At 43.9% G+C, this 27,832-nt stretch overlaps 1 protein-coding gene across 2 annotated transcripts in view; it reads right to left on the bottom strand.

Moving 5' to 3' along the window:
- Nucleotides 1-3,782: 3,782 nt before the first annotated feature.
- The window catches only part of LOC111162128 (hypoxanthine phosphoribosyltransferase 1), a 40,353-nt gene continuing 16,303 nt past the window's right edge, over nucleotides 3,783-27,832 (bottom strand). The window contains exons 3-9 of one of the 2 annotated variants that reach the window (XM_022526309.1): nucleotides 27,499-27,682; nucleotides 16,400-16,465; nucleotides 12,927-12,944; nucleotides 10,657-10,739; nucleotides 5,538-5,584; nucleotides 5,042-5,118; nucleotides 3,783-4,513 (exon numbers count right to left, since the gene is read on the bottom strand). In XM_022526309.1, coding sequence (XP_022382017.1) covers nucleotides 4,466-4,513; nucleotides 5,042-5,118; nucleotides 5,538-5,584; nucleotides 10,657-10,739; nucleotides 12,927-12,944; nucleotides 16,400-16,465; nucleotides 27,499-27,682 — 523 coding nt within the window. In that variant the 3' untranslated portion in view covers nucleotides 3,783-4,465. The other variant, XM_022526310.1, reaches the window with a different exon arrangement.

Consider the following 27,832-nt stretch of genomic DNA (forward strand, 5'->3'; position numbering starts at 1 on the left):
CCAGCAGGGAATGGGGCAAGGTGCCGGCTGCCCTCACGGGGCTGGGGGTCTGCGAGGGAAGCCAGGCAAGAACTAGAGTAAGAAAAGATCCATTGGGCAGGTGTTTGTCTGGGAACGGCTCTGCCCCAGATGTCACCACCTAGGCCATGTAAACACAGTCGACTGCCGCTGAACCCAAGTCTCAGACACCCCGTGACCCTGCCAGGAACAAGGAGAGGTGAGCAGCCGAGCGACAAGCTGTCACAAGGCTGTCGTGCCCCTCCCGATCTCACAGGGTCTGCCATGAGGCAGCTTCTCATCGGCCCCCCAGGTTCAGGCTAAGCCATGGGGCCTTTGACGTCGCTAAGGTAACTGTCCACCTCCGCCTGGGCCATTTCCTTCCCAGCCAAGCATGGGGCAGAGTGGCCACCATGGTCATTGCTGCCCTGTGGGGAAGGTGTGACCACCTGATGGTGCTGAGGGCCACGGGGAATCGGAAACAGGTCATGTCATGGAGGGTCGCTTTGAGGCGGTTAGAGAAGGAGGATCAGAGAAGGGGTTCACTGGGGTGACCCATGAGCCAGCTCGGCTGATGGGGGGAACTGAGTGACGGGGTAGAAGGAACTGCAGGAACAGAGGCTCTGAGGTAACGGGGAGGTTGTGGGGGGGCGCTGGCAGGCGTGAGAAACTGAAAGAAGAGCAGTGTGGCTGAAGTGAAGGGAGCGAGGACAGGTGACGTGAGGTGGCCGGGAACTGGCTCACAGGCGAGCTTGCAGGCCACGCGACGGCCTGCTTTCAAGTGTTAACCAGGCAAGTGATATAGTCTGATTTCTGGTTTTGTTTTTTTTTAAAGATTTTGTTCATTAGAGAGAGAGCATGAACGGGGGGAGGGCTCGATCCCAGGACCCTGACCTGAGCCCAAGACGCACACTTCACTGACTTAAGCCACCCAGGCGCCCGATTTCAAAAGATCATCCAAAAAAGGCAAGCAGACACCGAGAAAAGAGGAGCCTACCCACAGCAAGGGGGTAAACGGGAACAGGGCAAGAGCGGGGGCAGCAGCCATCCCAGTGCTCCAGCGGAGGGAGAGGGGCGCACGCAGCAGTGAGCGGTTGGGCGGGAGCGCAGTGTGCTTGCCAGCAATGCGGCCCGGGCGCCCAGGGCCCGCAGCAGCAGCGAGCCGGGAACCCTACGTGATTCACCCTTGGGAGGCCCTGGGTTTTCACTCCCAAATGGGGAGCCCCAGGAAGGATCTGAGCCAAACCTCCCCATCTTCCTTTGAATCACTTCAACAGCTGCACCACTGCACGGAGTCCGCGTGGGTGTCAGTCAGGGGGACGGGTGACAAGACGGGAACTGGAGATGGGACTGAATTCATCCGGGGAAGAAACGGGAGGCCGATTCGCCCCTGGAGGCCTCCCTACCGCCACCTTGACAACTGAGCCTCCGAGGCGGTCTCTTCTGTGAGACGTGCGTAAAAGTAACACACACAAAGCGCCTGGCGCCCCACGTGACACAGGAGCTGGCTGTGACCCGTGACAGTGCTGGTCTGACTCCTGAAACCCCTGGCTACTTTCCGAACTGCTCTTGGAGGTTCCTGTGCCCTTAAAACTGCAAAGAAAAGCTTGATCGCTACTTCCTACTTAAAGTCCTCAAGGGCCACCTGTTACAGTGTAGACAAACCCTGCTGCCCAGCCTCCGGCCCCACCACGCTACACACACATGCACACACACACACAACCTTGCCTGTCTTCCCCAGTACCTGGCACCCAGAGGGCACTCAGTGTGTTTCTAGAATCTCCAATGCAGGAAAGGACATGAACTGATTTAGAGCAGTAGGCCATCTTTGCACATGGAATTAAAATAGGGACCTACCTCTGTTTACAGGCATGACACATACACGAGTCACATACAAGCATTCACAACAGGGGGAACACGCAGAGGGTTTGGCACACAGAAATTTTCTAGATCTTTAAGCACCCACATTGCCTTGGATGGTAAGATCCCATGTTTCCGTATCTCCCGAAATGAAGCAATTGAAATTTCACTTTCCTTCCCTCATGAACATTCCTAGGACACGAGGCTGTGATGAAAGCGCAGCCCCGAGGGTTACAGACGTGGGACAACTGTGACCAGCTGCTCCCAGGCTAAATGACTAAAGGGTCCCAGGAGGCTTTAGCACTTTTTTTTTTCTTTTTAGTACTTTTCCTCTCCCTTGACAGACTGTTGTTCCAGAAATTACTGCTGCTCCCGGCGGTGTGCCCCTTCTGACATCCCATAGATGGACTACGTTTCACCTGCTGCAAGTTGGTGAAGGAAATAAAATGACTGGAAATGGGCATCCTGATGGCAGGTGAAGATGTGAGGCGTCTCCTTACGAGGAAAGGGGATGCGCTGTCGCCTCAGGCGAGAGCGGCGAGAATCAGACAGATCTCAGTTCACATTCCACCGCTGACTGGCCGCGCACCTCACTTCTCGAAACATCCGTTCCTGCCAGGCTCAGCCACTGTATGGCGCACCTGGCAAGTCCCTGGCCCTGGTCCCATCTCACCTGCCCTGTCACAGCTCATTACTCCTCACCATGGGCCTGTGAAGCGACACCACTGTCCCCATTTACCAGCTGAGAAAGCAGGCCCCAGAGTTTAGCACCCCAAGGTCACAGAGCTAATAAGCAAAGGACAGTCCAACCCAGACCTCTTCACTACTCATTCATTCAACGACTGTCACTTGAGCTCCTAGTACCTTCGAGACACTGAGTATATGCGTCAGTGAACAAGACAGGTAAAAGTTCTCATCTTCCTTGTGGAGCTTACATTCTAGAAGACGCGGACAGGGGAGACAAACAGAAAGCCATACATACGAATGCAAACCACCCAGCACACGTTCAGGTTACGCCGCTCGCAACTGCCACCAGCTAACAGTTTTTTACCTGCCGGAAGGGTCATTTCACAGGCTTCCACCTAATAGGAGGTGGGAAGGGCGTCTGGAGAGGGGAGGGGAAGGCAGATGGGAAGCGGGAGGCACAGGGTCATGAAGATCAAATGAGGTAGGTAACAACAGTGAAAAGGCTGGATAAAACTAGAATGTTCCGGGACCGTAACAAATTATTACACGGTATTACTTCAAGTTCCCCACTTTGCTGCTGGGAATGGCAGCAAACTTTAAGGCATCCATGTGGCTAGGTGGCTCCCGGGCTTGCTCGTTCACAGCTCACCTGGAGCCAAGAGGTCCCTGAGAGTTTGGGTTTAAAACATGTCTTCCGGGGCGCCTGGGTGGCTCAGGGGTTAAAGCCTCTGCCTTCGGCTCAGGTCATGATCTCAGGGTCCTGGGATCGAGCCCCGCATCGGGCTCTCTGCTCGGCAGGGAGCCCGCTCCCCCCACTCCTCTGCCTGCCTCTCTGCCTACTTGTGATCTCTGTCAAATAAATAAATAAAATCTTTAAAAAAAAACAAAAACAAAAACCTGTCTTCCTGCTCCCAAGAAACAAGAGGTTCCGCTGGTGCCGTTCTTCATCTACACAAAGATGAGCCTGCGATCTGAACAATTTACCAGGATCCCAAGAGGAAGCCCTGTTACTCAAACACAGTGACATGTCATCAAGGCTACTGTGTGTTTGAAACTTACTGTGGGTGCGAATGTCACTAGCTTCCCCGATGCGTTCTACCATATAATCACCATTCGCTGTGCTCGGTAAAGATTACAATTAAAAGAGCTGCTTAAACTTAACAGACAAGGAAAAAGTAACTGACAGAAAATGACACTAGGTTAATCTGTAGAGAAATGATAGGTATGCGGAGTTTCTTTTAAAGAGACAGCCTTTATTGTAGGGATGTTTACACTGAAGAATTCAAAACGTGGTAATGGGTTTTTGGTTTGTTTGGGTTTTTTTGGAATTTATTTACTGATTTGTATTTAAAAGGAAAAGTTGACACAGATTTCCCCAGAAATCATCTGAACAAGCGGGAGAAAACAATTAATCCTGCTGAAACAGTAAAATAATTCCAAGACATATGGTTTACCCAACAGACAATATTGTAGATGCTGTCGCTGATAGGAAAACTGACTGCTCCTTACTCTTTTAAACACACAGTGGTATATAATTAACAATATTCAATCACTTCTGTTCTTTCCTGAATATATAAAAATTAAAATACCAATTAAAAAACTAATATATCTTCTCTTTAAATGTTTCTTACAGATACAATTTCAATATTTTCATTCGATAGTGGTGTAGCTTAGGAGATTTTTTTTTATTCACGAGTCAAACAACACTCCACGCCAAGAGAACGGATAGTCTATAGGCTCGTATTGCAAACAAAGACTTCAGGAATGGAGCAACGGGCATTTCTAAAATACAAAATGGATAAAATTCTGAGAGGATACATGCAATAAAGCTCTATGGAGCAGCTGGCCACAGAACCAGAACATTCTACTGATGATTTCAGTGGGGCTCCAGATGCTTCCGAACTCAACATGAACTCTCATCTCAGGCTTTGTATTTTGCTTTTCCAGTTTCACTAATGACACAAACATGCTACAAGATAAAAATCCAGAGATTCACATTAGAAAAGCGTATCCTGCAATGGAAGGCAAGAACAGCGTTTCGCACGGCTCGGGGGCACAGCGCTGCGCTGCAGGGGCTCCACCGGACGGACAGACAGACAGACAGAGGCTAGCGGGGCCTTCCTCACTGGGTGCGGAGACGCACGCTCTCGCCTCCTGCCCACGGGGCAGGAGCAGGTGCTTGAAGGAGAGTGAGTGAAAAGACTTACACCAGTTCATTTATTTCTCACTTACGGCCACATCTATCACCTGAAATAATAGCGCGACAGTAACTGCAGGTTAAAGCTGTTCGACTGCCGCAGCCCACAGAAGTGTCGCCCCAGCCTGGCCAAGTTCCAGCTCTAAGGACGTCTGCGCTTGACTACAGCTTTATGTGACTAATGGGAACCATCAGTCTGTTCAAATTATGAGGTGCTGGAAAGAGAAAACAATTCCTCTCTTTCGTAAATTTTTATACGGGCTCTGAAAAATGAGAGTGAGAAAAAGAGGCATTACTTACATTCAAATCCCTGAAGTATTCGTTATAGTCAAGGGCATATCCTACAACAAACTTGTCGGGAATTTCAAATCCAACAACTGAAAAGAATCGTAAGTCACCATTCAGATACAGAAAACGTCATTTTCGATTAAATGCTTATGAATGTGCCTCTCTACAGATTCTAAAATCTTAAGGAAAAAAACCAAAATAAATACCCTCTGAAGTAACTCTCAACCATTCCATATAAAACTTGCTTGGGTTGGGGCGCCTGGGTGGCTCAGTGGGTTAAGCCTCTGCTTTTGGCTCAGGTCATAATCTCGGGGTCCTGGGATCGAGCTCCGCATCCGGCTCTCTGCTTGGTGGGAAGCCTGCTTCCCCCTCTCTCTGCCTGCCTCTCTGCCTACTTGTGATCTCTCTCTGTCACTGTGTCAAATAAATAAATAAAATCTTAAAAGAAAAAAAAAAACTTGCTCCAGTTAAGGATGGTTAAATGATTGACAGAAAGTAATTCACTTACAGTCTGGTTTATAGCCAACACTTCGAGGGGTCCTCTTCACCAGCAAGCTGTTAATTACAAAATGTAACATGTGACATAGGGAGACATGACAGGGCATTACAAAAGGGGACATTCATGCTCTGAGACATGGTCTCTCCTGAACCTAGAATACTTTCTATGTAGAAAGACTATGAAACGGGGAGCGAGCTTGCAGGGACTGGGCAGGACAGCAGTGAGCTCCCGCCACAGCCGAGGCCCTTGCCTGATCCCCACTAGGAACACGACTGGTGATTCTGAGATGGTTCTGGCCCCAACTACTCATGCACCCATCGGAAGGCAGCGGATCAGAAGGATGAATGGATGGGGAGTGTCAACGGGTGGTTTCAGGATCCCTGGAAGGCCAATGCTACAACTGCAAAGGGGTGCGGGAGATGTGAGCGTCACCTTTTGAGATTCTTAACGCGTGGCTTACAAAGATCGTGAGGCTAAAAGTAACTAGCCGAAGGCAGAGGCTTAACCCACTGAGCCACCCAGGCGCCCCTAAAAGTAACTAGCATGTTCAAGGAGCTCGTACTGATTTTTGAGAACGAAAACAGCAGTTGGGATACACCACCTCTAACATAAGCTCATTTCGTAACCCAAGTGTGTACTGCCTGTTGGAATTTTTCAGCCATTAAGAAAACCTATGGGGGCGCCTGGGTGGCTCAGTGGTTAAAGCCTCTCCCTCCGGCTCAGGTCATGGTCTCAGGGTCCTGGGATCGAGCCCAGCATAGGGCTCCCTGCTTGGCAAGGAGCCTGCTCCCCCACCCCCCTGCCTGCCTCTCTGCCTACTTGTGATCTTTTTCTGTCAAATAAATAAATAAAATCTTAAAACAAACAAACAAACAAAAACATATGAAAATCATTAAAAAAAAAAAGAAGCTATCAACAGTGTTTTGATAACCTTTATGTATGTTAAGGGCAGTCCCAATAAAACTTATGATTTTATACCTTCTTAGATAAATATATTTAAAAAGCTGGAAAGGACAGGGGCGCCTGGGTGGCTCAGTCGGTTAGCCTCTGCCTTCCGCTCAGCTCATGATCCTGGGGTCCTGGGATCGAGCCCCTCCCTTCCCCGCATCGTAGTCATCAGGCTAACTGCTCAGTGGGGAGCCTGTTTCTCCATCTGTACCCCACCGCCCCCCTGCTTGTGCTCGTTCTCTCCACTCTGGTCTCCTCTCAAATAGTTAAATAAAATCTTCAACAACAACAAAAAAAAGCCGGACACAAAATGATTTTCAACCTTAGTTACACATCAGACTCACCTGGGAACTTTAACAAAACAAAACTCAGATACCTAGACCACACCCATGACCGATTACATCAGAATTGCTGGGGATGGGGCACAAACATAGGTTTCTTTTTGTTTTGTTTTGTCTTACAATTTGTATAAGTAAATAAACTACAAGGCATACTTCAGAGATCTTGTGGGTGTGGTTTCAGAGCACCACAACAAAGCAAATATCACAGTAAAGGGAATCAAATGAATGTTTTGGTCTCCAAGGGCATAAAAATTATGTTTATGCTACACTGCAGTCTATTAAGTGTGCTACAGCATCACGTCTAAAAAAGTACGCATCTTAGAGACATTTTATTGCTAAAAGGCTTTCATCTGAGTTTTCAGAATTCATAATCACTGATCACCACAGCAAATATAAAAATGAAAAAGTCTGAAATATTCCAAGAATTATCAAAATGTGACAGAGAGGGGCGCCCGGCTAGCTCAGCTGGTTTAGCGTCAGGCTCCCTGCTCAGTGGAGCCTGCTTCTCCCTCTCCCTCTGCTCTTCCCCCTGCTCATGCTCTCCCTCTCTCTCAAATAAATAAATAATCTTAAAAAAAATGTGACAGGGACGTGAAGTGAGCAAATGCTGTTGGACTTGCTCGATGCTGGTTGCCACGAGCCTTCGATCTGCAAAAAAACACAGTATTTGGGGCACCTGGGTGGCATATATTTGTGGGGGGAAAAAAAAAGGTCTAAACTCAGTTACATAAGTACAATCCAAAAAAAAAAAAAAATGAGAAGGGGCGCCTGGGTGGCTCAGTCGTTAAGCATCTGCCTTCAGCTCAGGTCATGGTCCCAGGGTCCTGGGTTCGAGCCCCGCATCAGGCTCCCTGTTTGGCGGGGATCCTGCTTCTCCCTCTCCCCCTCTCCCTGCTTATATTCCCTCTCTCACTGTCTCTCTCTCTCTCAAATAAATAAAATCTTAAAAAAAAAACCCACAGTATTTGCCAAGTGCAATAAAGCAAAAGCACAATAAACTGAACTATGCCTATGTTAAGAGTTACTAAGCAGATATAAAGTCCAACGTGAACAGCTTATTCAAATTCTTCATTTTGAAATAAATATGTAATTTTTGAAATAATTATAGGTTGCCGGAAGTCACAAAAATGCGCAGGAACGTGCCATGTGCCCCCTGCCCAGCCTCCTCCAATACTAAGAGCTCACATTAACTGTCAGATCACCACGACCAAGACACAGGCTCCGGGGAACCGACTTTATCCAGATCCCACCAGTCTCACACGCATGCGTTTGTGTGCAAGTGTGTGTGCTTCTGCACGATTTTATCACACATGCGGGTTCAAGTAACCACCACCGCCTCGGGATGAGAGGACGTCCCATCACACGAGGCTCTCTATTTACAGTCACGCATCACGTTCACCTCCCTCACCCCCGGTAACCACTCATGAGCTCTCCACTTCTGGCATTTTGTCACTTTAAGAAGGTTGCATAAATGGAATCATACAGGAGTCAACCTTTTGAGACTGGCTTTTTTTTTTTTTTTTTTTTAAAGGAGGCTCCACACCTAGCATGGAGCCCGGCATGGGGCTTGAACCCATGACCCCAAGATCAAGAGTCAGACATTTAACCGACTGAGTCCCCCAGGTACCCCAGACACTGGCTTTGATGAGCACAAACCCCTTGAGGCTTATCTAGGGTGTCTCGTGTTCCTTCGTACGGCTGAGCAGGACTCCATGGAACGCTGCCCTGCGGTCCGTTTCGTCATTCACCCACTGATGGGCACTTTGGTTGATTCCTGTTTGGGCCTATGACAAATGAAGTTGCCACGAGCTTTCGTGTATGATCTCCAGGAGGACCTAAGTTCTCATTTCTCTGGGACAAATGCAAGTGCTGGAGTCGTACGGCAGCTACATCCTTAGTTTCTCACAAAACCGACAAGCCGTTTGCCGAGGCAGCCATTATATCTGACGTTCCTACCGATTAATAGTTTTTAAATTTTTAATTGAACTTCTTGGAACACCCGGGTGGCTCAGTCAGTTAGGCAACTGCCTCCTACACGGGTCATGATCCCGGGGGTCCTGGGATCGACTCCCGCATTCGGCTCCCTACTCCATGGGGAGCCTACCTCTCCCTCTGCTTGCTCTGCCGGCCGCTCCCCATGCTTGGGCTTTCTCTCTCTCTCTGACAAATGAATAAATACAATCTTTTAAAAATATTAAAAAATAAGTAAGTAAATTTTAATTGAACTTTTTAAAAATTTTTATTTATTTGACAGAGATCACAAGTAGGCAGAGAGGCAGGCAGAGAGAGGGAGAAGCAGGCTCCCTGCTGAGCAGAGAGCCCGATGCGGGGCTTGATCCCAGGACCTGAGATCATGACCTGAGCCGAAAGCAGAGGTTTTAACCCACTGAGCCACCCAGGTGCCCCTTAATTGAACTTTTTAAGTTAAAATGATTATCTAGTCCTTCTTAAACCTGCAATGAATAAAAAGAATAAGCTTCCAGGCTTACTCTCTATGTATCAAGCACAGGTTACATACACACCATGAACAGATATGTATCTGTGATATTAAAACCGAATGGTGAGGGCTGGATTAAGGAAAAAAGGTTAAGAAAACACTGACTTAGGCCAGCTCCATCACTAAGAAATGAACGACCAAAGCACTCTCTGGGTACTCCACACCTCCAGCAGCACAAAAGCCCTCTCTCATGAGGCAGTCTACCTTAATTCCGCAGCCTACTCCAGGAAGGAGGGACAAAAGACTATCTCGAGGCTACAGAAGTATCCTGTGCCACAGGAGAGACATAAGCAAGTGCAGGCCTGGCTTACAGGAAGCCACTTAGTGCCCCAGAGTGCAACGTGGATAGAGACCCTCTCCTCACACCTGTCCCCAATCCACTGAAAGGGACCTACCCACACGGGCGCCAGCTATCGGAGAAGCCCGATAGGACAAACTGCTGACAGACGGTTCACAGAAGGCTCAGGCTGATTCAGAGATGCTCGATATGGGATACTTGGACCCTTTAAAAGGGGTTTATCAAAACCAGTTAATCATTTAGGAAAAAAATTAGATTATTATCTGACCCCTACACAAAAATTACAGAGTGGTCAAAGACTTAAAAATAGAAGATGAAATTGCAAAAGCCAAAAAACAAACAACAAAAACAATAAACAACCCCCAAAAACCACCTCGGGTGTTACCCTACCAGAATCTTAAGGTGGTAAATAAAGCAGGAACTGTGAGCCGGGTGGCCTGGTTCAAACCCCGCCCCACACTGTGCTGGGCACTGTGCCTCTGGACAATTCCCTATGCCTTGGTGTCCGTATCTGTAAAGTGGGAGCAACAGTGCTCCTTCAGAGTTGTAAGGGATTAAGATGTAATTATAATTAAATATAATTAAACTAGAAACAAAGGTAGAGCTAATAAAGCAAACGTCAAACAGCAGAGGCAGGGCCCGGAGGGGAGGCTGGCATACGTCGTCACTCAATTCCAGGAGCTCCGGCTCCTCAGAACCCACCCTCTCCCTACTACCTCCACCTAAACCCATTTGGGATCCTTGGTCTCAGTTCGTCAAGCAAGCCCCAGTGTTCTACCAGGCTACCCAAGACAAGGTGACATCATTATTAGCATGCTGAAAAAACCAAGTGTTAATAATATTAAGCAAAAATATGACTGCAATGAAGGGCTTCATTAACACATGACGAAATTATTTACAAAGCATATTTACTGAGTCTTATTTGAGATCATATTACTTTTTGAAGATAAACAAGTTGAGAACATTTACTCTTACAAGAAGCAATTAATTACTGAAGCCCGTTTCAAATGAAGAAAATAGCCTGTCAAAATGTTATATACATACCTTGCGACCTTGACCATCTTTGGATTATGCTCCTTGACCAAGGAAAGCAAGGTCTGCATTGTTTTGCCAGTGTCAATTATATCCTTTAAAAGAAAAAGACAAGACATTTATTTATTTATTTGTGTGTGAGAGAGAGAATGAGAGAGAAAGAACATGAGAGGGGAGGGTCAGAGGGAGAAAGAGACTCCCTGCCGAGCAGGGAGCCCGATGCGGGACTCGACCCTGGGACTCTAGGATCATGACCTGAGCCGAAGGTAGTCACCCAACCAACTGAGCCACCCAGGTGCCCAAGACAAGACATTTAAAGAGCATAAAACTGCATCCTATAAACACGAGACACCGAAACCCCATGGATAAGTAGAAGAATGCTATTGTTTTCAGGGTCGCCAACTCTCAGAAGCAGGTGGTTAAAGACGGCACTCCGAGAAACACTGCTCCACACCATCTTGAAAGTCTCCAAATTAATAAGGCTTTACTACATAAAATGACTTTATATTAAAGTGAATCTTAGCTACTTAGTCAAAAGTAGGAGACTATTCAAAATAAATACATCTCTAATTGGAAAAATACTGCTTAAACCATAACCCTAATGTTCTTCAATAAAAACATGATGGATGGTACAAAGCGGTGCTTCACAAAGTGTAGTCTGGGAGCCATCAGAAACATCAGGGCTGAAGAATTGTGAAAAATGCAGAGTTTCGGGCTGCAGTGGCCAGAACTCGGATGGCCCAAGACTCCCGTCCCCTCATGCACACGCCCAGAATAACCTCCCATCCCCAGCGGGAGCACAATCTGGGAAAATGCTGGGACAGTCAGCTGCCATGTGAGAGGGCCACGTGCAAGGACACGAAGTTGGCCTTTAGGAGCTGTGAGCAACCCCTGGCCGGGAGCCAAAAAGAAAACGGGGCCCTTTGTCTTGCAAGCACAAGAACTAAATTCTGCCAACAACTTAAGTGCACTTGGAAGAGGACCGCGAGCCCTGGGCGAGACAGGAGCCCCAGCCTTACTTCAGCCCCAGGAGACTGAGCAGAGGACTCTGCTCACCTGGACATGCACTGTTTTCAGTTGTTAAATCTGTGGTCATGTGTTAGGCAGCATCGCCCCAGACAAAACTGATCTGAAGTGGAATTAATGAATCTACAATGAATCTACATTTAAAAACAAGCAACCAGGGGCGCGTGGGTGGCTCAGTGGGTTAAAGCCTCTGCCTTCAGCTTAGGTCATGATCCCAGGGTCCTGGGATCGAGCCCCACATCAGGCTCTCTGCTCTGCAGGGAGCCTGTTTCCTCCTCTCTCTCTCTCTACGCCTGCCTCTCTGCCTACTTGTGATCTCTGCCTGTCAAATATACAAATAAATAAAAAATCTTAAAAACAAGCAACCAATGGCACCCGGGTGGCTCCGTCAGTTAGGCGTCCAACTGCTGATCTCAGCTCAGGCCTTGATCTCAGGGTCGAGCATTCAAGCCCTGTGATGGGCTCACGCTGGGCGTGAAGCCTACTTAAAAACAAACCAAAAAATCGCCCAAGCAACTAGTTCCCAGGGATATTCACGTACTCGAATCTTTTGAAGACAGCGCCACCTGTTTAGTGTTTGATCCATAAGCTGAAGTTTCTATTAATAAAAATGAATTGGGGGTTACTGGTGCTCTTAAGCCTTAAGACATTTTATATTAAAGAATGAAAACTCATTCTACTGGTGAGAGTATGAAGCACAAAACCACTCTGTCGAGTCATTTGGCAGGAACGGTACAACTGTAAAGGGACCCACTCTATGATTCGGTCACTGCCTGCATTTAGAGGGGACTCCCAAGTACACACTGACACTGCGACTTTGCATTTTAAGACAACTGCATGTCTCAAGGTGAACAACCTCAGAACTTAATAGGAGTGAAAATAAGATATACGAGGATATGTATAGTGCAGCACCACATACGTTCTTAAATCCCCAAATACGTTTTGCATGTGGATACACACATGTAATAGAAGCATAAAAAAACACGCATGGGGATGATGTGTATCAACTTTAAAAGAAAGGAAAAACTTTGAAACCCAAAAGAGAGGGGAAAGAAATATACCAGCATTTTCCCATTATCCAATAAAAACAAATTACTAAGTATTTCTTACAAAAAAACCAATCTTACTCCCTTATAACAACACAAGCCCACAGTTAAAACTGATGACGAGGAATTTCTTTCCCTGGATTACCTTTAGGACCGTGCATACTAAGTTAGAAAATCATAAACACTATATTGCAAGTATGCAGAACTTACCTCAACAATCAAGACATTCTAGAAGAAAAAGAAATGAAAATCAGTACAATCAGTGTTTCCAATTATAACTCACAGCATATCATAACAAACTCATTATCTGAATTCTTGTTTTTCAGATACTTTCCTATCTCAAAGCCTGATTTAAACAATGGGCCATCTGCTGGGATTTAGAACTCTTTAATGTGAAATTTTCATTGTAGTGGAACTTTTAAAAAATAAAATTTGATCTATATAGGTTCATTTTTTTGTTGTTCATTTTTTTTTTTAAATTCTCACTCCTTTAAACAGAGGTCTAATTTTGGGCAAGACATGAAGTTTCTCCGGGCCTCAGTTTACCATGTGTTAAATAAGGGACGTGAACTAGTATATATCTTCCAACTCTAACATTCAAGAACTATAATTTGTACTAGAACTCCAAAATCGTGCCTTTAATTCACCATACGGAATCCAATTCAAAACCTATTTTCTCATTAGGCTGAAACTGATCTGTATTTGCTGGGTGTGTTCATATGCCTGGACTCAACTAAAGAAAGGAACCAATGCTTCCTTCCACCATAAACCCTCACCCCAATTTCTACCTCTCAGAATTTTATAGCTGGAAGAGCCCTTACAGAAGAAACCATCTAAGAATCACCGCCGAGGTACAGAAGAGTCCTATCTGTTCTCATGCCGGTTAGAGGAACGAGGCCCCATTTCAAACACTGGTTATAATCACTGTCACAGGAAGAGTCATGCTATATTGTGACCTGCCGTTCTCCCTTCTTGGTCACATAGCAACTGCATGAAAATCTTCATGTTCTATATATCCTTCTAAGTCAGTGGTTACCATGGTAGGGCACACAAGATCCACAGGGTTGCAAGAAAGAAATGTTAGACCTTTTTTTTTTTAAAACCTCACCCTGTTTGAGCTGTAATTTTGCATGTATTTTGCAATATGCATAACATTACCACCATAGTTTGTATTACCATTTGTCCCTTTCCTCCTATGACAACTACTTTGTCTCTTTTCAAGATATTACAATCTCAATCTTTAGTGGAACTGAATTTAATCAATTAATGGGCCAATAATCATTTCACCACCTGCTATGTGATTCTTTCTCAGCATTTTCTCTAGCCTCGCTAGCACATCAGAAGGGTAACATTCTCCCATCCTAACTGTGGCTCACTGCTGCAGCAATGTGTACCAGGGGGTGGAGTTATAGTTTGAAAACAGCACTGAGGGGAGCCTGGGTGGCTCAGTGGGTTAAAGCCTCTGCCTTCGGCTCAGGTCATGATCTCAGGGTCCTGGGATCGAGCCCCGTATCGGGCTCTCTGCTCAACGGGGAGCCTGCTTCCCCCTCTCTTTCTGCCTCCCTCTCTGCCTATTTGTGATCTCTGTCAAATAAATAAATAAAATCTTAAAAAAAAGAAAACACTGAATTATGAGACAGAGAAACTGGATTCTAGTCTTGACTCTAATACTAAGTAGCTGCACGATCTTAGGTCATAATCATAGACTTCTAGTAATAGGCGAGAGCTTGTACAAATCAATCACAGTCCAGAGAGGTTAAATATTTATCTAATACAAAACTGTAGTATCTAGAGTATGATCTCAATATATGGTTTTAAAAATAAAGAATGAGAATTTCTACCACTATGGAGAGCTTATTTCATGTGAAACAGCTATATCCTTACTTCATAAATGAAAAAAAGGATGAGCCTCTGAAGTCAGATGATTTGCCTAAAGTCATAAAACTAGCCAAGTGGTAAAGAAGTATTTTCAGAGTCCAAGGTCCATATTCTCAACCACTAACTGGAAAAAAATTTATGTACATATGTATCTACATAGAGTGTCCCCCCAAAATTGGTTGAAATAGAAAGTCTAAATAACCCACAATCTCACCACCAAGAAATAACTTCACCCAACTTAGATGCCTTGATTTTTTCCACAATAAATGCACTCTACTGTGACTATCAGGAAAAGAAAATTATTTTCAAAAGAGACCTTTTAAGATCACAAAGCCACGTAGTAGGACAGAGCCATTAGGTGGGAAAGGCAAGGTCAAATGGAATCCCAGGAGGCTTTGAAGGCTAGGCCTCTTCCAGCACTAAAAACTGACTATAGGAGTAAGGGCTTTAAATGACTTCTAAATATGGGCAAAGTACGCGGAAAGGGAAGACTTGGTCTGGCAGTGGTACATAGGATGGGCAGGAAGGGGAAAGTCAACAGATGATTATAATTTCTCTTTTGAAGTTTTCAAAAGTGTTGAGGAGGACAAGATTAGTCTGGAAGGACCCCGATACGGGACAAGAGGATCTGACACAAGTGTTGTACGCTGAAGTTTTCTACTACATACTCAGTCAAGTAAGCTGTAAACATTTAAAAGCCAGAGAAAGAAAAGAGCTTTGAGGCCAGAAAGACCTGCATTTAAATTCAAGCTCTACCATTTACTGGCTGCATGGCTTTGGACAAGTCCTTCAAATCTGCTGTCTTAGCTTCCTGATCTGTAAAACAGGGATAACAGTACCTATGCCTCACGGGCTTGTTGTGAAACTTTTATGAGATTATACCTTTATAACTGGTGGTGTTTCTACATAAAAAACTAACTGGCAGCTGAAAAAAACACAGCAATCTATCATTTGTCACTGGTTACTTGGAAATCATTGCACTGCATCACAAGGATAACACTGAAATATCTTAACGTCTCTATTATTTCTGCCAATTGCCTATACTGGAACAATCTTGATGTATTTGGAAAACTCTTTTTGAGATGTCTTAAAATAGTAGTATGTTTAAATTTACTGAGTATTCGAACTACCAGAAAAACTGTTGTAAGAGGCCTACATGCATTATCTCACTTAACGTTCTGAATTCTGTGAGGGGACGACCGCCATTATGGTCCCCACCTTACAGAGAGGAGACAGAGGGGTTAAATAATTTGCCCAAGGTCACACAGACAAAGTTGTGAGCCAGGCTCTAAATCAAAGCCGCCCGTCGTGGGGCGCCTGGCTGACTCAGTTGGTAGAGCATGCAACTCTTGATTTAGGGTCATGAGTTTGAGCCCCACATTGGGGGTAGAGTTTACCTAAGGAAAAAAAAAAAGCTGCCCATCTCTAGAACCCACACTTTCACAACTGTCACGTGATACCACACTACATGTTTTGCTGTGTGAGTCTACTTTCATAAAGAAGACTGTCTCCCCACTCCCCACCAAAATATATATACTTCTGAAGAATTCCAAATTAGATCACCACAGAAGAAGACAAGGGTACTTTGTAATACAGACTTGAAGTTTAATGTTGGAGTCTGCTGCCTCTTTGCTGTATGACCTGGAGAAAGACAGCTAACTGAGGTTGATTCCAAGGGTTAAGCAGCCCTTGTTTAAATGCATAAACAACTTGTGAGCTGCCTCTTAGTGATAAAACAGAGTGTTACTAATTGACTCCTGGCATGAAGTCAAGGGAACTCTTTTCTTCCCTTTCAAGACACATACCTTTCCAGTCAAAGTTGAGAGATCATCTCCACCAATGACTTTGATGTCCCCTGTTGACTGGTCATTCTAGTTAAAAAAAATAAAAGATATGTAAGTATCCATGTATATCCTTTTGTGTACACACACACACACACACACACACACACACACACACATCTCAAATTATCAAATGGGAACTAGAAGATTTAAGAAGTTAGCGATCTAATGTCATCGCTTTATGGTATTCTAAATGATACAAACTGTAAGATATGTTTAAAGAAATGAACAACTAGGTAACTTTCAACTAGAGATTAGTAAAAACTTGAAAGTACTAATTGGCCATTACTGATCTGATGCTCCTCAGAGCCCTAAAAATAGGGCACACAACATTTTCCAGTGGGCACTATCGTAAGAGCCACCCATCTTCTGTCATGGTCATTTCTGAACCATGAAGTTAGTAGCCTGACAGATGTCTGTTTCTGGCCCTGGACCATTCCCATGAATCAAGCAAGTTGTAGGTTCTGGTCTGTATCGCACTCAAGCCCAAAAATACTGCCCTCAAAGGTCTGGCCCAGGCCCATGTCATCTTCAGCATAGTCTGGAAAACCAGGTCTGATTAGCAGTCTTTCAAGGCCTACCTCTCAGGCTCCCAGGTTTCTGCTATCACAGAATCCAGGAGAAACCCGCACAGGAATTTCAAAGGGAAAATACTCCATATCCACCGGAGTGGGTGGTGGTGACAATCACAATTTGGAGCCAACATTGTGCCAGCACAGTAACAGACAAAGAGACCAAGGAACAGAACAGAGCCCGGAAGCACACTCAGAAATAGATGAGGATTTAGTATATGATAAAGATGGTATTTGAAGGCAGTAAGGAAAAGATGAATTATTCAACGAAGCAGTTATCCATTTTGGGAAAAAAATAAAGTATGATCCCTACCTCACAGCAGACACAGAAATAAATTCCAGATGGATTAAAATCTAAATGTAAAAAATAAAGCCATAAGCAGACTGGAAGAAAATGTAGAAGTAATATTTTCACATTCTTAGAAAGGGTAAAAACCTAGGGATATCATGAACCCAGACTGAAGGAAAAGATCTGTAACAAATATTCCTTTGTATACCGGGTTCCGAGACTAAGAAGCCAATAGGAAAATGAAAAATGAACGCAAGTAGGCAATTCACGGAAAAGAAGGCCAGAACATGGAAATGATATCGATCTGAGAAGCAAACACCAAAACCATGTGGTTCACCCATTCACCCCGGCAAAACTTAAGCCTGATGATCTATGTTGACAAAAAAGTGAGGGGAAACAAGCACTCTTGGTGAGAGAATAATTTGTACAACCTCTTTTTTTTAAAGATTTTATTTATTTAACTGAGAGAGAAAGAGAGAGATCATGAGAGAGGGAACACAAGCAGGGGGAGTGGGAGAGGGAGAAGCAGGCCTCCCGCCAAGCAGGGAACCTGATGTGGGGCTCGATGGGGGGCTGGATCTCAGGACCCCAGGATCATGACCCGAGCCGAAGGCAGACGCCTAACGAGTGAGCCACCTAGGCACCCCAAACTGGTACAACCTCTTTTGAAAATGGCATACCAATAAGCTATTAAAATCGTAAGCATGTGTGCCATTCGCCCAGCGATCCCACTTCCAGGAACCAATGCTATAAAAACTCACAAATATGCGAAGGCACATACAAGGAGGTTCACTGTGTCAACTAGTTATAAAAAAGGAAAACGGGGGACAAGCAACAAGTCTATTAACGGAACCTATTTTAAGTCTGGTTCACCTGCACAAGGCAATATACCACACAGCTATTAAAAAGAATCTGAAATCTTTACACACGGACATGGGCGACAGGAATTAAAAACACCAATTAGCAGAGTAATGTGTTGCCTAAGAAACCACTTTTGCTCAGGATTTTAAACAGCTTTATACCATCAATTACCTCTGAGTGCTGAAAATGGGGATTACAGGGCTTTTTACTTTTCTGTATTTCCATTCTCGTCATACGCTTCGATATACATGTCCATTTTTTATGGAGTGTCATCTTTGAAAAACACAATCGGGCCCAAACTATTCAGTGTTGCAACCTAAACAGATCTAAGTGTGACTTCCGATATGAAAAAAAATCTAGCATGTTACTCCTCATCTTAAGGAAATTACAGATACCCTTTATTCTAACTAACTTAAAATCCAGGGTTTCAAACACAGGGACGTAATTAATAGCAAAAACAAAAACAATAACAAAAACAAAAACAACAAAAAAACCCCAAACCCAAATACAAAACCTGGAGCTTTTCCATGATCGTGAGTCATAGTAAATGACATACACTGTGTATCAAAGTATATAGTGACATCTTCTGTAGAAGTTTGGTATTACAGTCCAATTCCCAATGACCTCTTTTTTTTTTTTTTTTTTTTAAAGAGAAAGAACTAAAAAGTATGGAATCACAGAAAAAGCCCTGTGATCCAGAGACTATGGTGACAGGGTAAGAAAAAAGAACTTCAAGCATGCAAGCCTGCCGCTCCACTAGCATCCAGATCTCTATACTCCTGTTTGCCTCTAAGGTTTTTAGCTTAAATCTCTTCTGAGGCCTTTTTTTTTAAATGATTTTATTTATTTATTAGAGAGAGAGAGAGAGAGAGAGCACAGCAAGGGGAAAAGCAGAGGGAGAGGGAGAAGCAGGCTCCCCACTGAGCAGGGAGTCTGACCTGACACAGGGCTCGATCCCAGGACCTTGGGATCATGACCTGAGTGAAAGGCAGGCACTTAACTGCTAACCGACTTAGCCACCCAGGTGTCCCCAGGCGTCCATCTTCTGAGGCTTCCTTCCACGCAGACCAGTGGAGGCTAATAAAGAAGATTCGCTGAAGAAGACTGCTACAGCCCACTGTGCTAGAATACAGGTCTAAGTGCCCTTCACCAGAGGACGACCTCCCTCTGTCCCCAGCGCCCCCTCCCTCCTCTCCTGAGTGGGACAAGCTTCCCACTGTCCTCCTGCTTTTTACTGAGTGACTCCTGTGTGCCCCATCTTGAAGGAGACAGTGGGGCTGGCCCAGGAGAGGGGAGAGTTCCTGCCGCCCCCACTGTTCCCCCCTCTTCTCTACCGCCCCATCACCCCATTCTTCGCAGCCAGAGAGCCCCACCTGTCCTTAACTCAGAGGGCCATTGTCAACTATGTAAAATTCCCAAAGAAGCTCTCTGAGCCTACAGTTCTACCCTTAGCATCTCTGTTTCCATTTGGTCTACCTTTGTTTTTCTTGTTTAAGTGTTAAGACTGGCAGTAATGACTTCCAGGTTTTTAAATTCAAGTATAATTAATATACAATGTTGTATTAGTTTCATATGCACACTTACCTTTCTTTTTTGTTTTTGAATATTTTATTTATTTATCTGAGAGAGACAGAGAGACAGAGAGACAGAGGACAAGCGTGGCTGGGAGAGGCAGAGGGTAGAGGCAGAGGGTAGAGGCAGAAGCAGGCCTACTGCTGGCTGGGGAGCCCGATGCAGGGCTCGATTCCAGGACCCCGGGATCAGGACCCGAGCCAAAGTCAGAAGCTCCACTGACTGAGCCACCCAGGTGCCCCCAGTTACCTTTCTTGACTCTGGGAGAAAAGATGAGAATAGGAAGGAACTTTGCTTATTCCTATTTGTCTGTCCCTAGGGATTCTGTGACCCTCCGGGCAACAAGGACCGCAACGTGGTTTTGGAAAAGAGGAGAGAGCGCTGTGGGAAAAGACACCAGGCGAGGGCTGCGAAAGACGTGCCTGGGACAAAGCAATCTCCTCCTGCTGAAGAGGATACAGAGGCCCATCCCCACAGCTGAGCTCCCACAAGCGCTAGGCTAGGACTCGGACTGAGGTAGAAGTCTGGGCTTAGCGCCTCGAAGCTTGCTTGCTGTTCCTCCGGAGCTCCAGGATGGAGGGACCGGCAGAAGGAATGACTTCCCCCGTCCGCCACATCCCAAGCATGCTTTCTCTGCACACCCTCATCGCGACTGTCCTCTGTCCTTTTGCTGTTTTCCTGTAGACCCTGATCAAGCGTCAACAGCAGTGAGAGTATTACGAACACATGCTTTTCCAGGTAGACGGCACCTCAGATGAGAAGCGGCAGATACCCAATTTTCTAAAAACAGATGCAGAAAAAAAGAAGTCTGGAAGGATATACACCCAGGGAGTAATCTATTGACCTGTATTTTATGAGTGTTTTGAAAAGAACATCTTGCTTAAAAAAATTATTTTTATCTATTTATTTATTATTTTATCTAATTATATTTTATCTTTTTATTATATTTATCTAACTATTATCACCAGTTAAAAAAATGATGCTAATAGTTGAGGGGCGCCTGGCTGGCTCAGTGGGGAGAATGTGTGAGTCCCGATCTTGGGATGCTGAGTGCAAGCCCTACGTTGGGCCTAGAGCTTACTTAAAAAATACAAGTAGTGACGAGAAGGGGCATATGCACCCCGATGTTCATAGCAGCAGTGTCGACAATAGCCAAACTGTGGAAGGAGCCGAGATGCCCTTCAACAGGCTGATGGATAAAGAAGATGTGGTCCATATACACTATGGAATATTACACAGCTGTCAGAAAGGATGAATACCCAATTTTTGCATCGACATGGATGGGACTGGAGGAGATTATGCTGAGAGAAGTAAGTCAAGCAGAGAAAGTCAATTACCATATGGTTTCACTTATATGTGGAACATAAGGAATAACATGGAGGACATTAGAAGGAAGGGAAAAATGAATAGGGGGAATCAGAGGAGGAGATGAACCATGAGACTCGGGACTCCAGGAACCAAACTGAGAGTCTCAGAAGGGAGGGGGGTACAGGGATGGGGTAACTGGGTGATGGGTACTAAGGGGGGGGCACATGTGGTGATGAGCACAGGGTGTTAAACACACTTAATGAATCGCTAAACACTACATCAAAAACTAAAGATGTACTATATGCTGGCTAACTGAACATAATAAAAAATAAATAAACATAATTTTTAAAATGATGCTCATGAAGCAGGACCCTCAGGTCACCTACCCCACACACTGTCCACTACAGTGGCCCATTAAGCACATGTGCAAATTACAGCTGACCCTTGAACATCACGGTCTCAACTGCATAGGCCACTTACACATGGATTTTTTTTGGATAAATACGAATAGCACAGTCAATATGTTTTCTCTTCCTTATGGTTTCCTTAATAATATTTTCTTTTCTCAAGCTTCCTTTATTGTAAAAATATAGTATATGACGCAAATACAAAATACGTGTTCACTGTTTCTATTATCAGTGAGGCTTCTGGCGAACAGCAGGCTATCAGTAGTTAAATTGTGGGGGAGTCAAAAGTTACACAAGAATTTTCAACTGTGCAGGGGGTTGGTGCCCCAACCCCTGTACTGTTCATCACCACAGAAAGTTCTATTGGTCAGCGCTGCTCTAATCACATCGAAGACACCGTTTAGCACAACATATTAGAAAGAATTGAGTCAGTGACGGTATTTAATACCTAGAGGTTCGCTTCAGAAGTTACTGCATCCAATCTTCATGCTTTTCATTCCAGGACTGGTTTGGGACTAGGATCTGATAAAATAAACATGTTCAACAGAACTACTTGGCATGGCTTTGTATACAGCAGAGGATCAATATGTGCTTCCTGAGTGAATTAATCAATGTCCTTAAATTTCCTAATACAAAATTTCTGGTTCCCAAGACCAAACTTGAACATTACCTTTATGTTCTAAGAAACAGGGTGTTTATATAATACCTCGGCTGACATCAAAGTGAAAACCCACCGGAAATAGCTACAGAGCATACTTCTGACACCAGTTCTGTTAAAAGTTTCCTTATATTAGAGATGGTGCGCATCCCCGCTCCCTCCCATTTAAACTGAACAAATTCTTTCCCCCACACCTGCCTATGGTCTTAATTCAATAAGAAGGAAAGAGACATAAATCATTCCACTTGATATATATATATATATATATATATATATATATATATATATATATATAGCGTGCGCACACACACACACACACACATGGGAGGGGGAGGGAGATTAGTTTTACAGAAGATAAGCTTTACTAGTAGTCAACATCCAAGTGGCACATTTATATTTAACTTCAACCGTTTCTAGAGGAAAAAGCAGACCTTAAAGCAAGGACTAAATCCACACAAAGGAAAGGTCAGACTGAAAGCTACTGGCCTCTCTTCTTGTAAGAGATACTTTAAGAAACTACTCCAGTATTTTCTGTATTTTTCTTTAACCAAGTTCACTCATATAGCTACCTTCTTACAAATTACTATAAGGTAATTTACATCTTTGATATATTAAACAGTTCAATCAAGCTACTAACCATCCAACCTCCAAGATCAAGACTAAAGCATAGCTCTATGCACCCTGTGACCACAACTGAGGAGGAAAAAAAAAATCCCACAACGGGCCAGATGAATTGTTTGCAGAGAGAACTTCTGACTAGGAGGGGCACCTAGGTGGCACAGTTAGTTTACTGTGTGACTCTTGTTTTCGGCTCAGGTCACGATCTCCAGGTCATGAGACCAAGTCCCACCATGTGGGGCTCCATGCTGGGCGTGGAGCCTGCTTGATTCTCTCTGGACTCTGCCCCTCTCCACCCTTCCCTCTCAAAAACAAAAACAAACAACCACTCCTGACTAGTAGAAAATGAAGAAATAAAAGAAAGCACCTATTAGAGGGCTCAAGTCAGTTCTAAGTTTTCCCAAATAAGACTCTGAGTTCTGCAGAGTGAAAGGCGTGGGTTCTAATCAAAGACCTGTATGATCTTTGGCGAGTCACTTCACCCCTCTAAGCCTCCCTGTTCTCAAATATATGTGGAGATAATAATTCAGAACACAAAAAAGTTTTCTGCAAGTTCTCAAATTCTAAGATCAATTTCATTTTCATGTAAGCTGCTCTGTCTGGACACACAGTAAATCAGGCTCATTTTCCCTTTGCTTAAGGCCCACACGGAAGTATTGCCACACAACATTTACTTGTCTGGTAATTTTTCCTCCTGAGGCTTCATCTTTTTAAGATGAAATAAAATTGGTAAGAAAAAATTTCCTACAAAACTGAACTCACAAGAAAGAAAATGCATTTGCATATTTATCAATTATTTCATTTTTCCAAATGTCACAGAGCCTTAGAGACAGAACATCTCATTGTTTAAGATTCACACTCATATTTCTCATATTTTAATACCCCTGAAGTCAATATATCACAACTGACGGCAACTTACAATGTAACTAACAGCGTCGTCTTTCTTAGCAGTACAAAAAACAGAGTTAAGTCTTAACATCAGTGATATCTTAAGAGTTTGAATGAAATACGGTATTTGGAATGCCTGGCAACTTCCCATTGAGGCACTGAGCAAATAAACTCCAACCCAGCTACTCTGATCAGGAGTATGTAAACTATGTGGGGGGCCTGGGTGGCTCAGTGGGTTAAGCGCCCGCCTTTGGCTCAGGTCATGATCTCAGGGTCTGGAACCAAGTCCCACATTGGGCTCCCTCCTCAGCAGAGTCTGCTTCTCCGCCTTCCTCTGCCACGCCTCCCCTGTTCCTTCTCTCTCTCTCTCAAATAAATAAAATCTTTTAAAAAAAAAGTACGTAAACTATGACATGTATGTGAAAATTCTTTAAAATATTAGAAATAAAAGTGGTAGTAGAATTCAGGGTGACTTTAATTCCTTCATGTCTTTATTTCCTGTGGTGGTATGCTTTTCTCATTAATAAACATGTATTCTTGGGGCGCCTGGGTGGCTCAGTGGGTTAAAGCCTCTGCCTTCGGCTCAGGTCATGATCCCAGGGTCCTGGGATCGAGCCCATCAGGCTCTCTGCTCAGCTTCTTCCTCTCTCTCTGCCTGCCTGCCTCTCTGCCTGCCTCTCTGCCTACTTGTAATCTCTGCCTGTCAAATAAAATAAATAAAATCTAAAAAAAACAAAACAAAACATGTATTCTTTAATCAAAAAATGCAATTTTTACTTTGAAGGAAAACTAGATGGGGTGTGTTGATACTATTAGGGCTCTTTATATATTCCAGAAACATTTAATAGTTCATGGAACATTTCTCTAGGATTAGTACAGATCAGTTAATGTTTAATTCACTATTCCAAACAGGGGAAAATCAGCACGTGAAACTATACTGACATCCATGTTATTAATGCTGCCACAATTTTAAATTTCCATCTTATGATTTTATCCAATTAGGCTGTCTGGTTTTTTTATATGTACATGAATATCTTCCATGACAAGCTGATGAATTATTAAATAGGGCAGAAATGTTACTTCAAATCAACAGTAAGCATACGAATTTAATTTCTACTGTTTAGTGGTAAACCCACACAGAATTTCACATAAACAGACAGATAATATTTTTCTCTATGTAAAAACTAACTAAAAACTTGCTTGGCTTATGTTTAAGATTTCACTCTTTTTATCAGCTGAGGAGTGCAGCTTAATAATCCTCTAAGATCTTGGGGCGCCTGGGTGGCTCAGTGGGTTAAAGCCTCTGCCTTCGGCTCAGGTCATGATCCCGGCGTCCTGGGATCGAGCCCCACATTGGGCTCTCTGCTCTGCAGAGAGCCTGCTTCCTCCTCTCTCTGCCTGCCTCCCTGCCTGCTTGTGGTCTCTCTCTCTCTGTCAAATAAATAAATAAAATCTATAAAAAAATAATAATCCTCTAAGATCTAAAACTAATAGGAAAAAACCTAACAGTAGAAAATGGCATTACAGGGTCAAACTGTTTCTACAGCTTCAATTTGTTCTTATAAGAATAAAATATTTTTTTAAAGATTTTTTAAAATTTATTTGACAGACAGAAATCACAAGTAGGCAGAGAAGCAGGCAGAGAGAGAGGGAAGGAAGAAGGCTCCCCGCTGAGCAGGGAGCCTGATGTGGGGCTCGATTCCAGGACCCTGGGATCATGACCTGAGCTGAAGGCAGCGGCTTAACCCACCGAGCCACCCAGGCGCCCCTAAAATACTTTTAAAAAGAAAATACTAACATTAAACTCCCCTCACTTTTTTTTACAAGTTTTCTTTTCAAAGAAAAAACATTCTATACAAATCCCAGAAGAAAGGAAATCTAAGACATAAAGTAACAAAACTGATTTTCATGTGTGTATGGTGTGGAGGGGGGCACTTATGGAGATCAAAAAAAGAAGTCATACCACAGTCTGAAAGTACATGTTTTGACTCTAAGCCAACAAGACACGAAGGCTGGGTACCTACACCAGCCAGCAGCTACTACTGACTCGAATTAAATCTTAGCGTAAACCAGCTAACTCACTCGCTCACTAACTTCTGGTGAGAGGAAATCCAAACCCTTTATTTAAACAATTCTCTAATTCATTTTAGACCCCAACAAGTTACACGGAGCTTGTGAGTATGAAACAATGTCATGGTATATGAGCACGGTGGGGCTCAAGGGGAAAGGGAAAACGTCTTCAGTGGTTCTCCAGTCACCCGTAGGACTGACGAAAACGTGGAAAAGGTCAAACACTTGGGTCAAATAGATGATTAACTGGGAGAATGAGGGTGAAAGTTAATGTAGATAAGTGGTCTTATTCTCAGGGAAAACATAAACAGAAGGCCAGTTTCTACAGGGATGTAGGACACAGATTCATGAAACCACAAACAGCAGACATTTATTCTAATCTTTGAAGAAGGCAAGAGAAACCCCACTTTGAAGGAAAACAGTAACTCACGCAACCAGAAGCAAACCACAGCACAACTCACAAAAATCAAACATCCACGTGACCAAAGAAAACTACGGATGATGAAATCCACGTGTACAGATCACCGATTCTGGCTCATCCCAGGGCCAATACCGCTCATTGTGTCAGTATTGTGAAGCATCTGAGCCGGAGGGACACAGGCAGGGGGACCCAAACGCCCTCCTGCTGCCTTTCTAGGAAACAAATGCAGACCCACCTTGTTCATCAGACTCGGCTGCAAATGACTTACTGCTCCCCACCAAACCAATCCAGCTCCACAGAAGCTATCTGCCAATGGTAAGTATAATTGCACTGCTGGTGTTTACCCCAAAGATACAGAGGTAGGGAAAAGAAGGCCATCTGTACCCCAATGTTCATAGCAGCAATGGCCACAGTCGCCAAACTGTGGAAAGAACCAAGATGCCCTTCAACGGACGAATGGATAAGGAAGATGTGGTCCATATACACTATGGAGTACTACGCCTCCATCAGAAAGGATGAATACCCAACTTTTGTAGCAACATGGACGGGACTGGAGGAGATTATGCTGAGTGAAATAAGTCAAGCAGAGAGAGTCAATTATCATATGGTTTCACTTACTTGTGGAACATAGGGAATAACACGGAGGACATTGGGAGAAGGACAGGAGAAGGGACTTGGGGGAAATCAGAGGGGGAGACAAACCATGAGAGAAACAAACTGAGGGTTTTGGAGGGGACGGGGGTGGGAGGTTGGGTGAGCCTGGTGGTGGGTATTAAGGAGGGCATGTATTGCATGGAGCACTGGGTGTGGTGCATCAACAATGAATCTAGGAACACTGAAAAAAATAAAAGAAAAAAGAAAAAAAAATATCTCCCAGGTCCCAAGGGCAACTCCTAAAAAGGCTTTTTTTTTTCCTATAGATACAAATAATCTCATTTATTGTGATATTTTTGTCTTTAACTTTTTTTTGTCTTTATCTTTTATTTATTTTTATTTTAAGTTATTTTTAAAAAATCCAAGAAACAAAACCAAACCAAAAACTCTTTAAAATAAGTGGATAGCCTCCAGGGTGACTAGTTTGAAAAAGATAATATTCACCTGGATATAAAGTAGTAGAGAAGATACTAGAAAATCTCACTGTAACCAAGAGAAATGAACATGTAAGTTTAGTTTGTAGAGCTTCAAAAACATACAGTAAAACTTACTGTTACCATGCTTTTCAAAAAACATGTATACATTTATGTATATGTACATGTGTGTATATAAACATGTATATGTACATATATATAATGTATAGGTATATACTACACATATATACACATACACATTTTTAAAATTTTTTATTTAAATTTTAGTTAACACACAATACGACATTGGTTTCAGGAGGAGATATACTTACACAGTAGCTCTTCAGTCTGATGAAATCTACAGTCATGGGAATAGATCCATCACTATTTCTGTTCAGTGCTTTGATATAATCCAGCAGGTCAGCAAAGAATTTGTAACCTCCCTTGAGCACACAGAGGGCTACAATGTGATGCCCTCCCATCTCCTTCATCACATCTCGAGCAAGCCGCTCGGTCCTACGGAAATAAAATCAGGGATTTAAGAGAAATTAACTTTTTAAAAAATTTTCTTTATTTTTTTAATTAACATATAATGCATTATTAGCCCCAGGGGTACAGGTCTGTGAATCGCCAGGTTTACACACTTCACAGCACTCACCGTAACAC

The sequence above is a fragment of the Enhydra lutris genome, unplaced genomic scaffold (assembly GCF_002288905.1).
Source record: "Enhydra lutris kenyoni isolate GAN:26980312 unplaced genomic scaffold, ASM228890v2 scaffoldscaffold89, whole genome shotgun sequence".
Classification (NCBI taxonomy): Eukaryota; Metazoa; Chordata; class Mammalia; order Carnivora; family Mustelidae; genus Enhydra; species Enhydra lutris.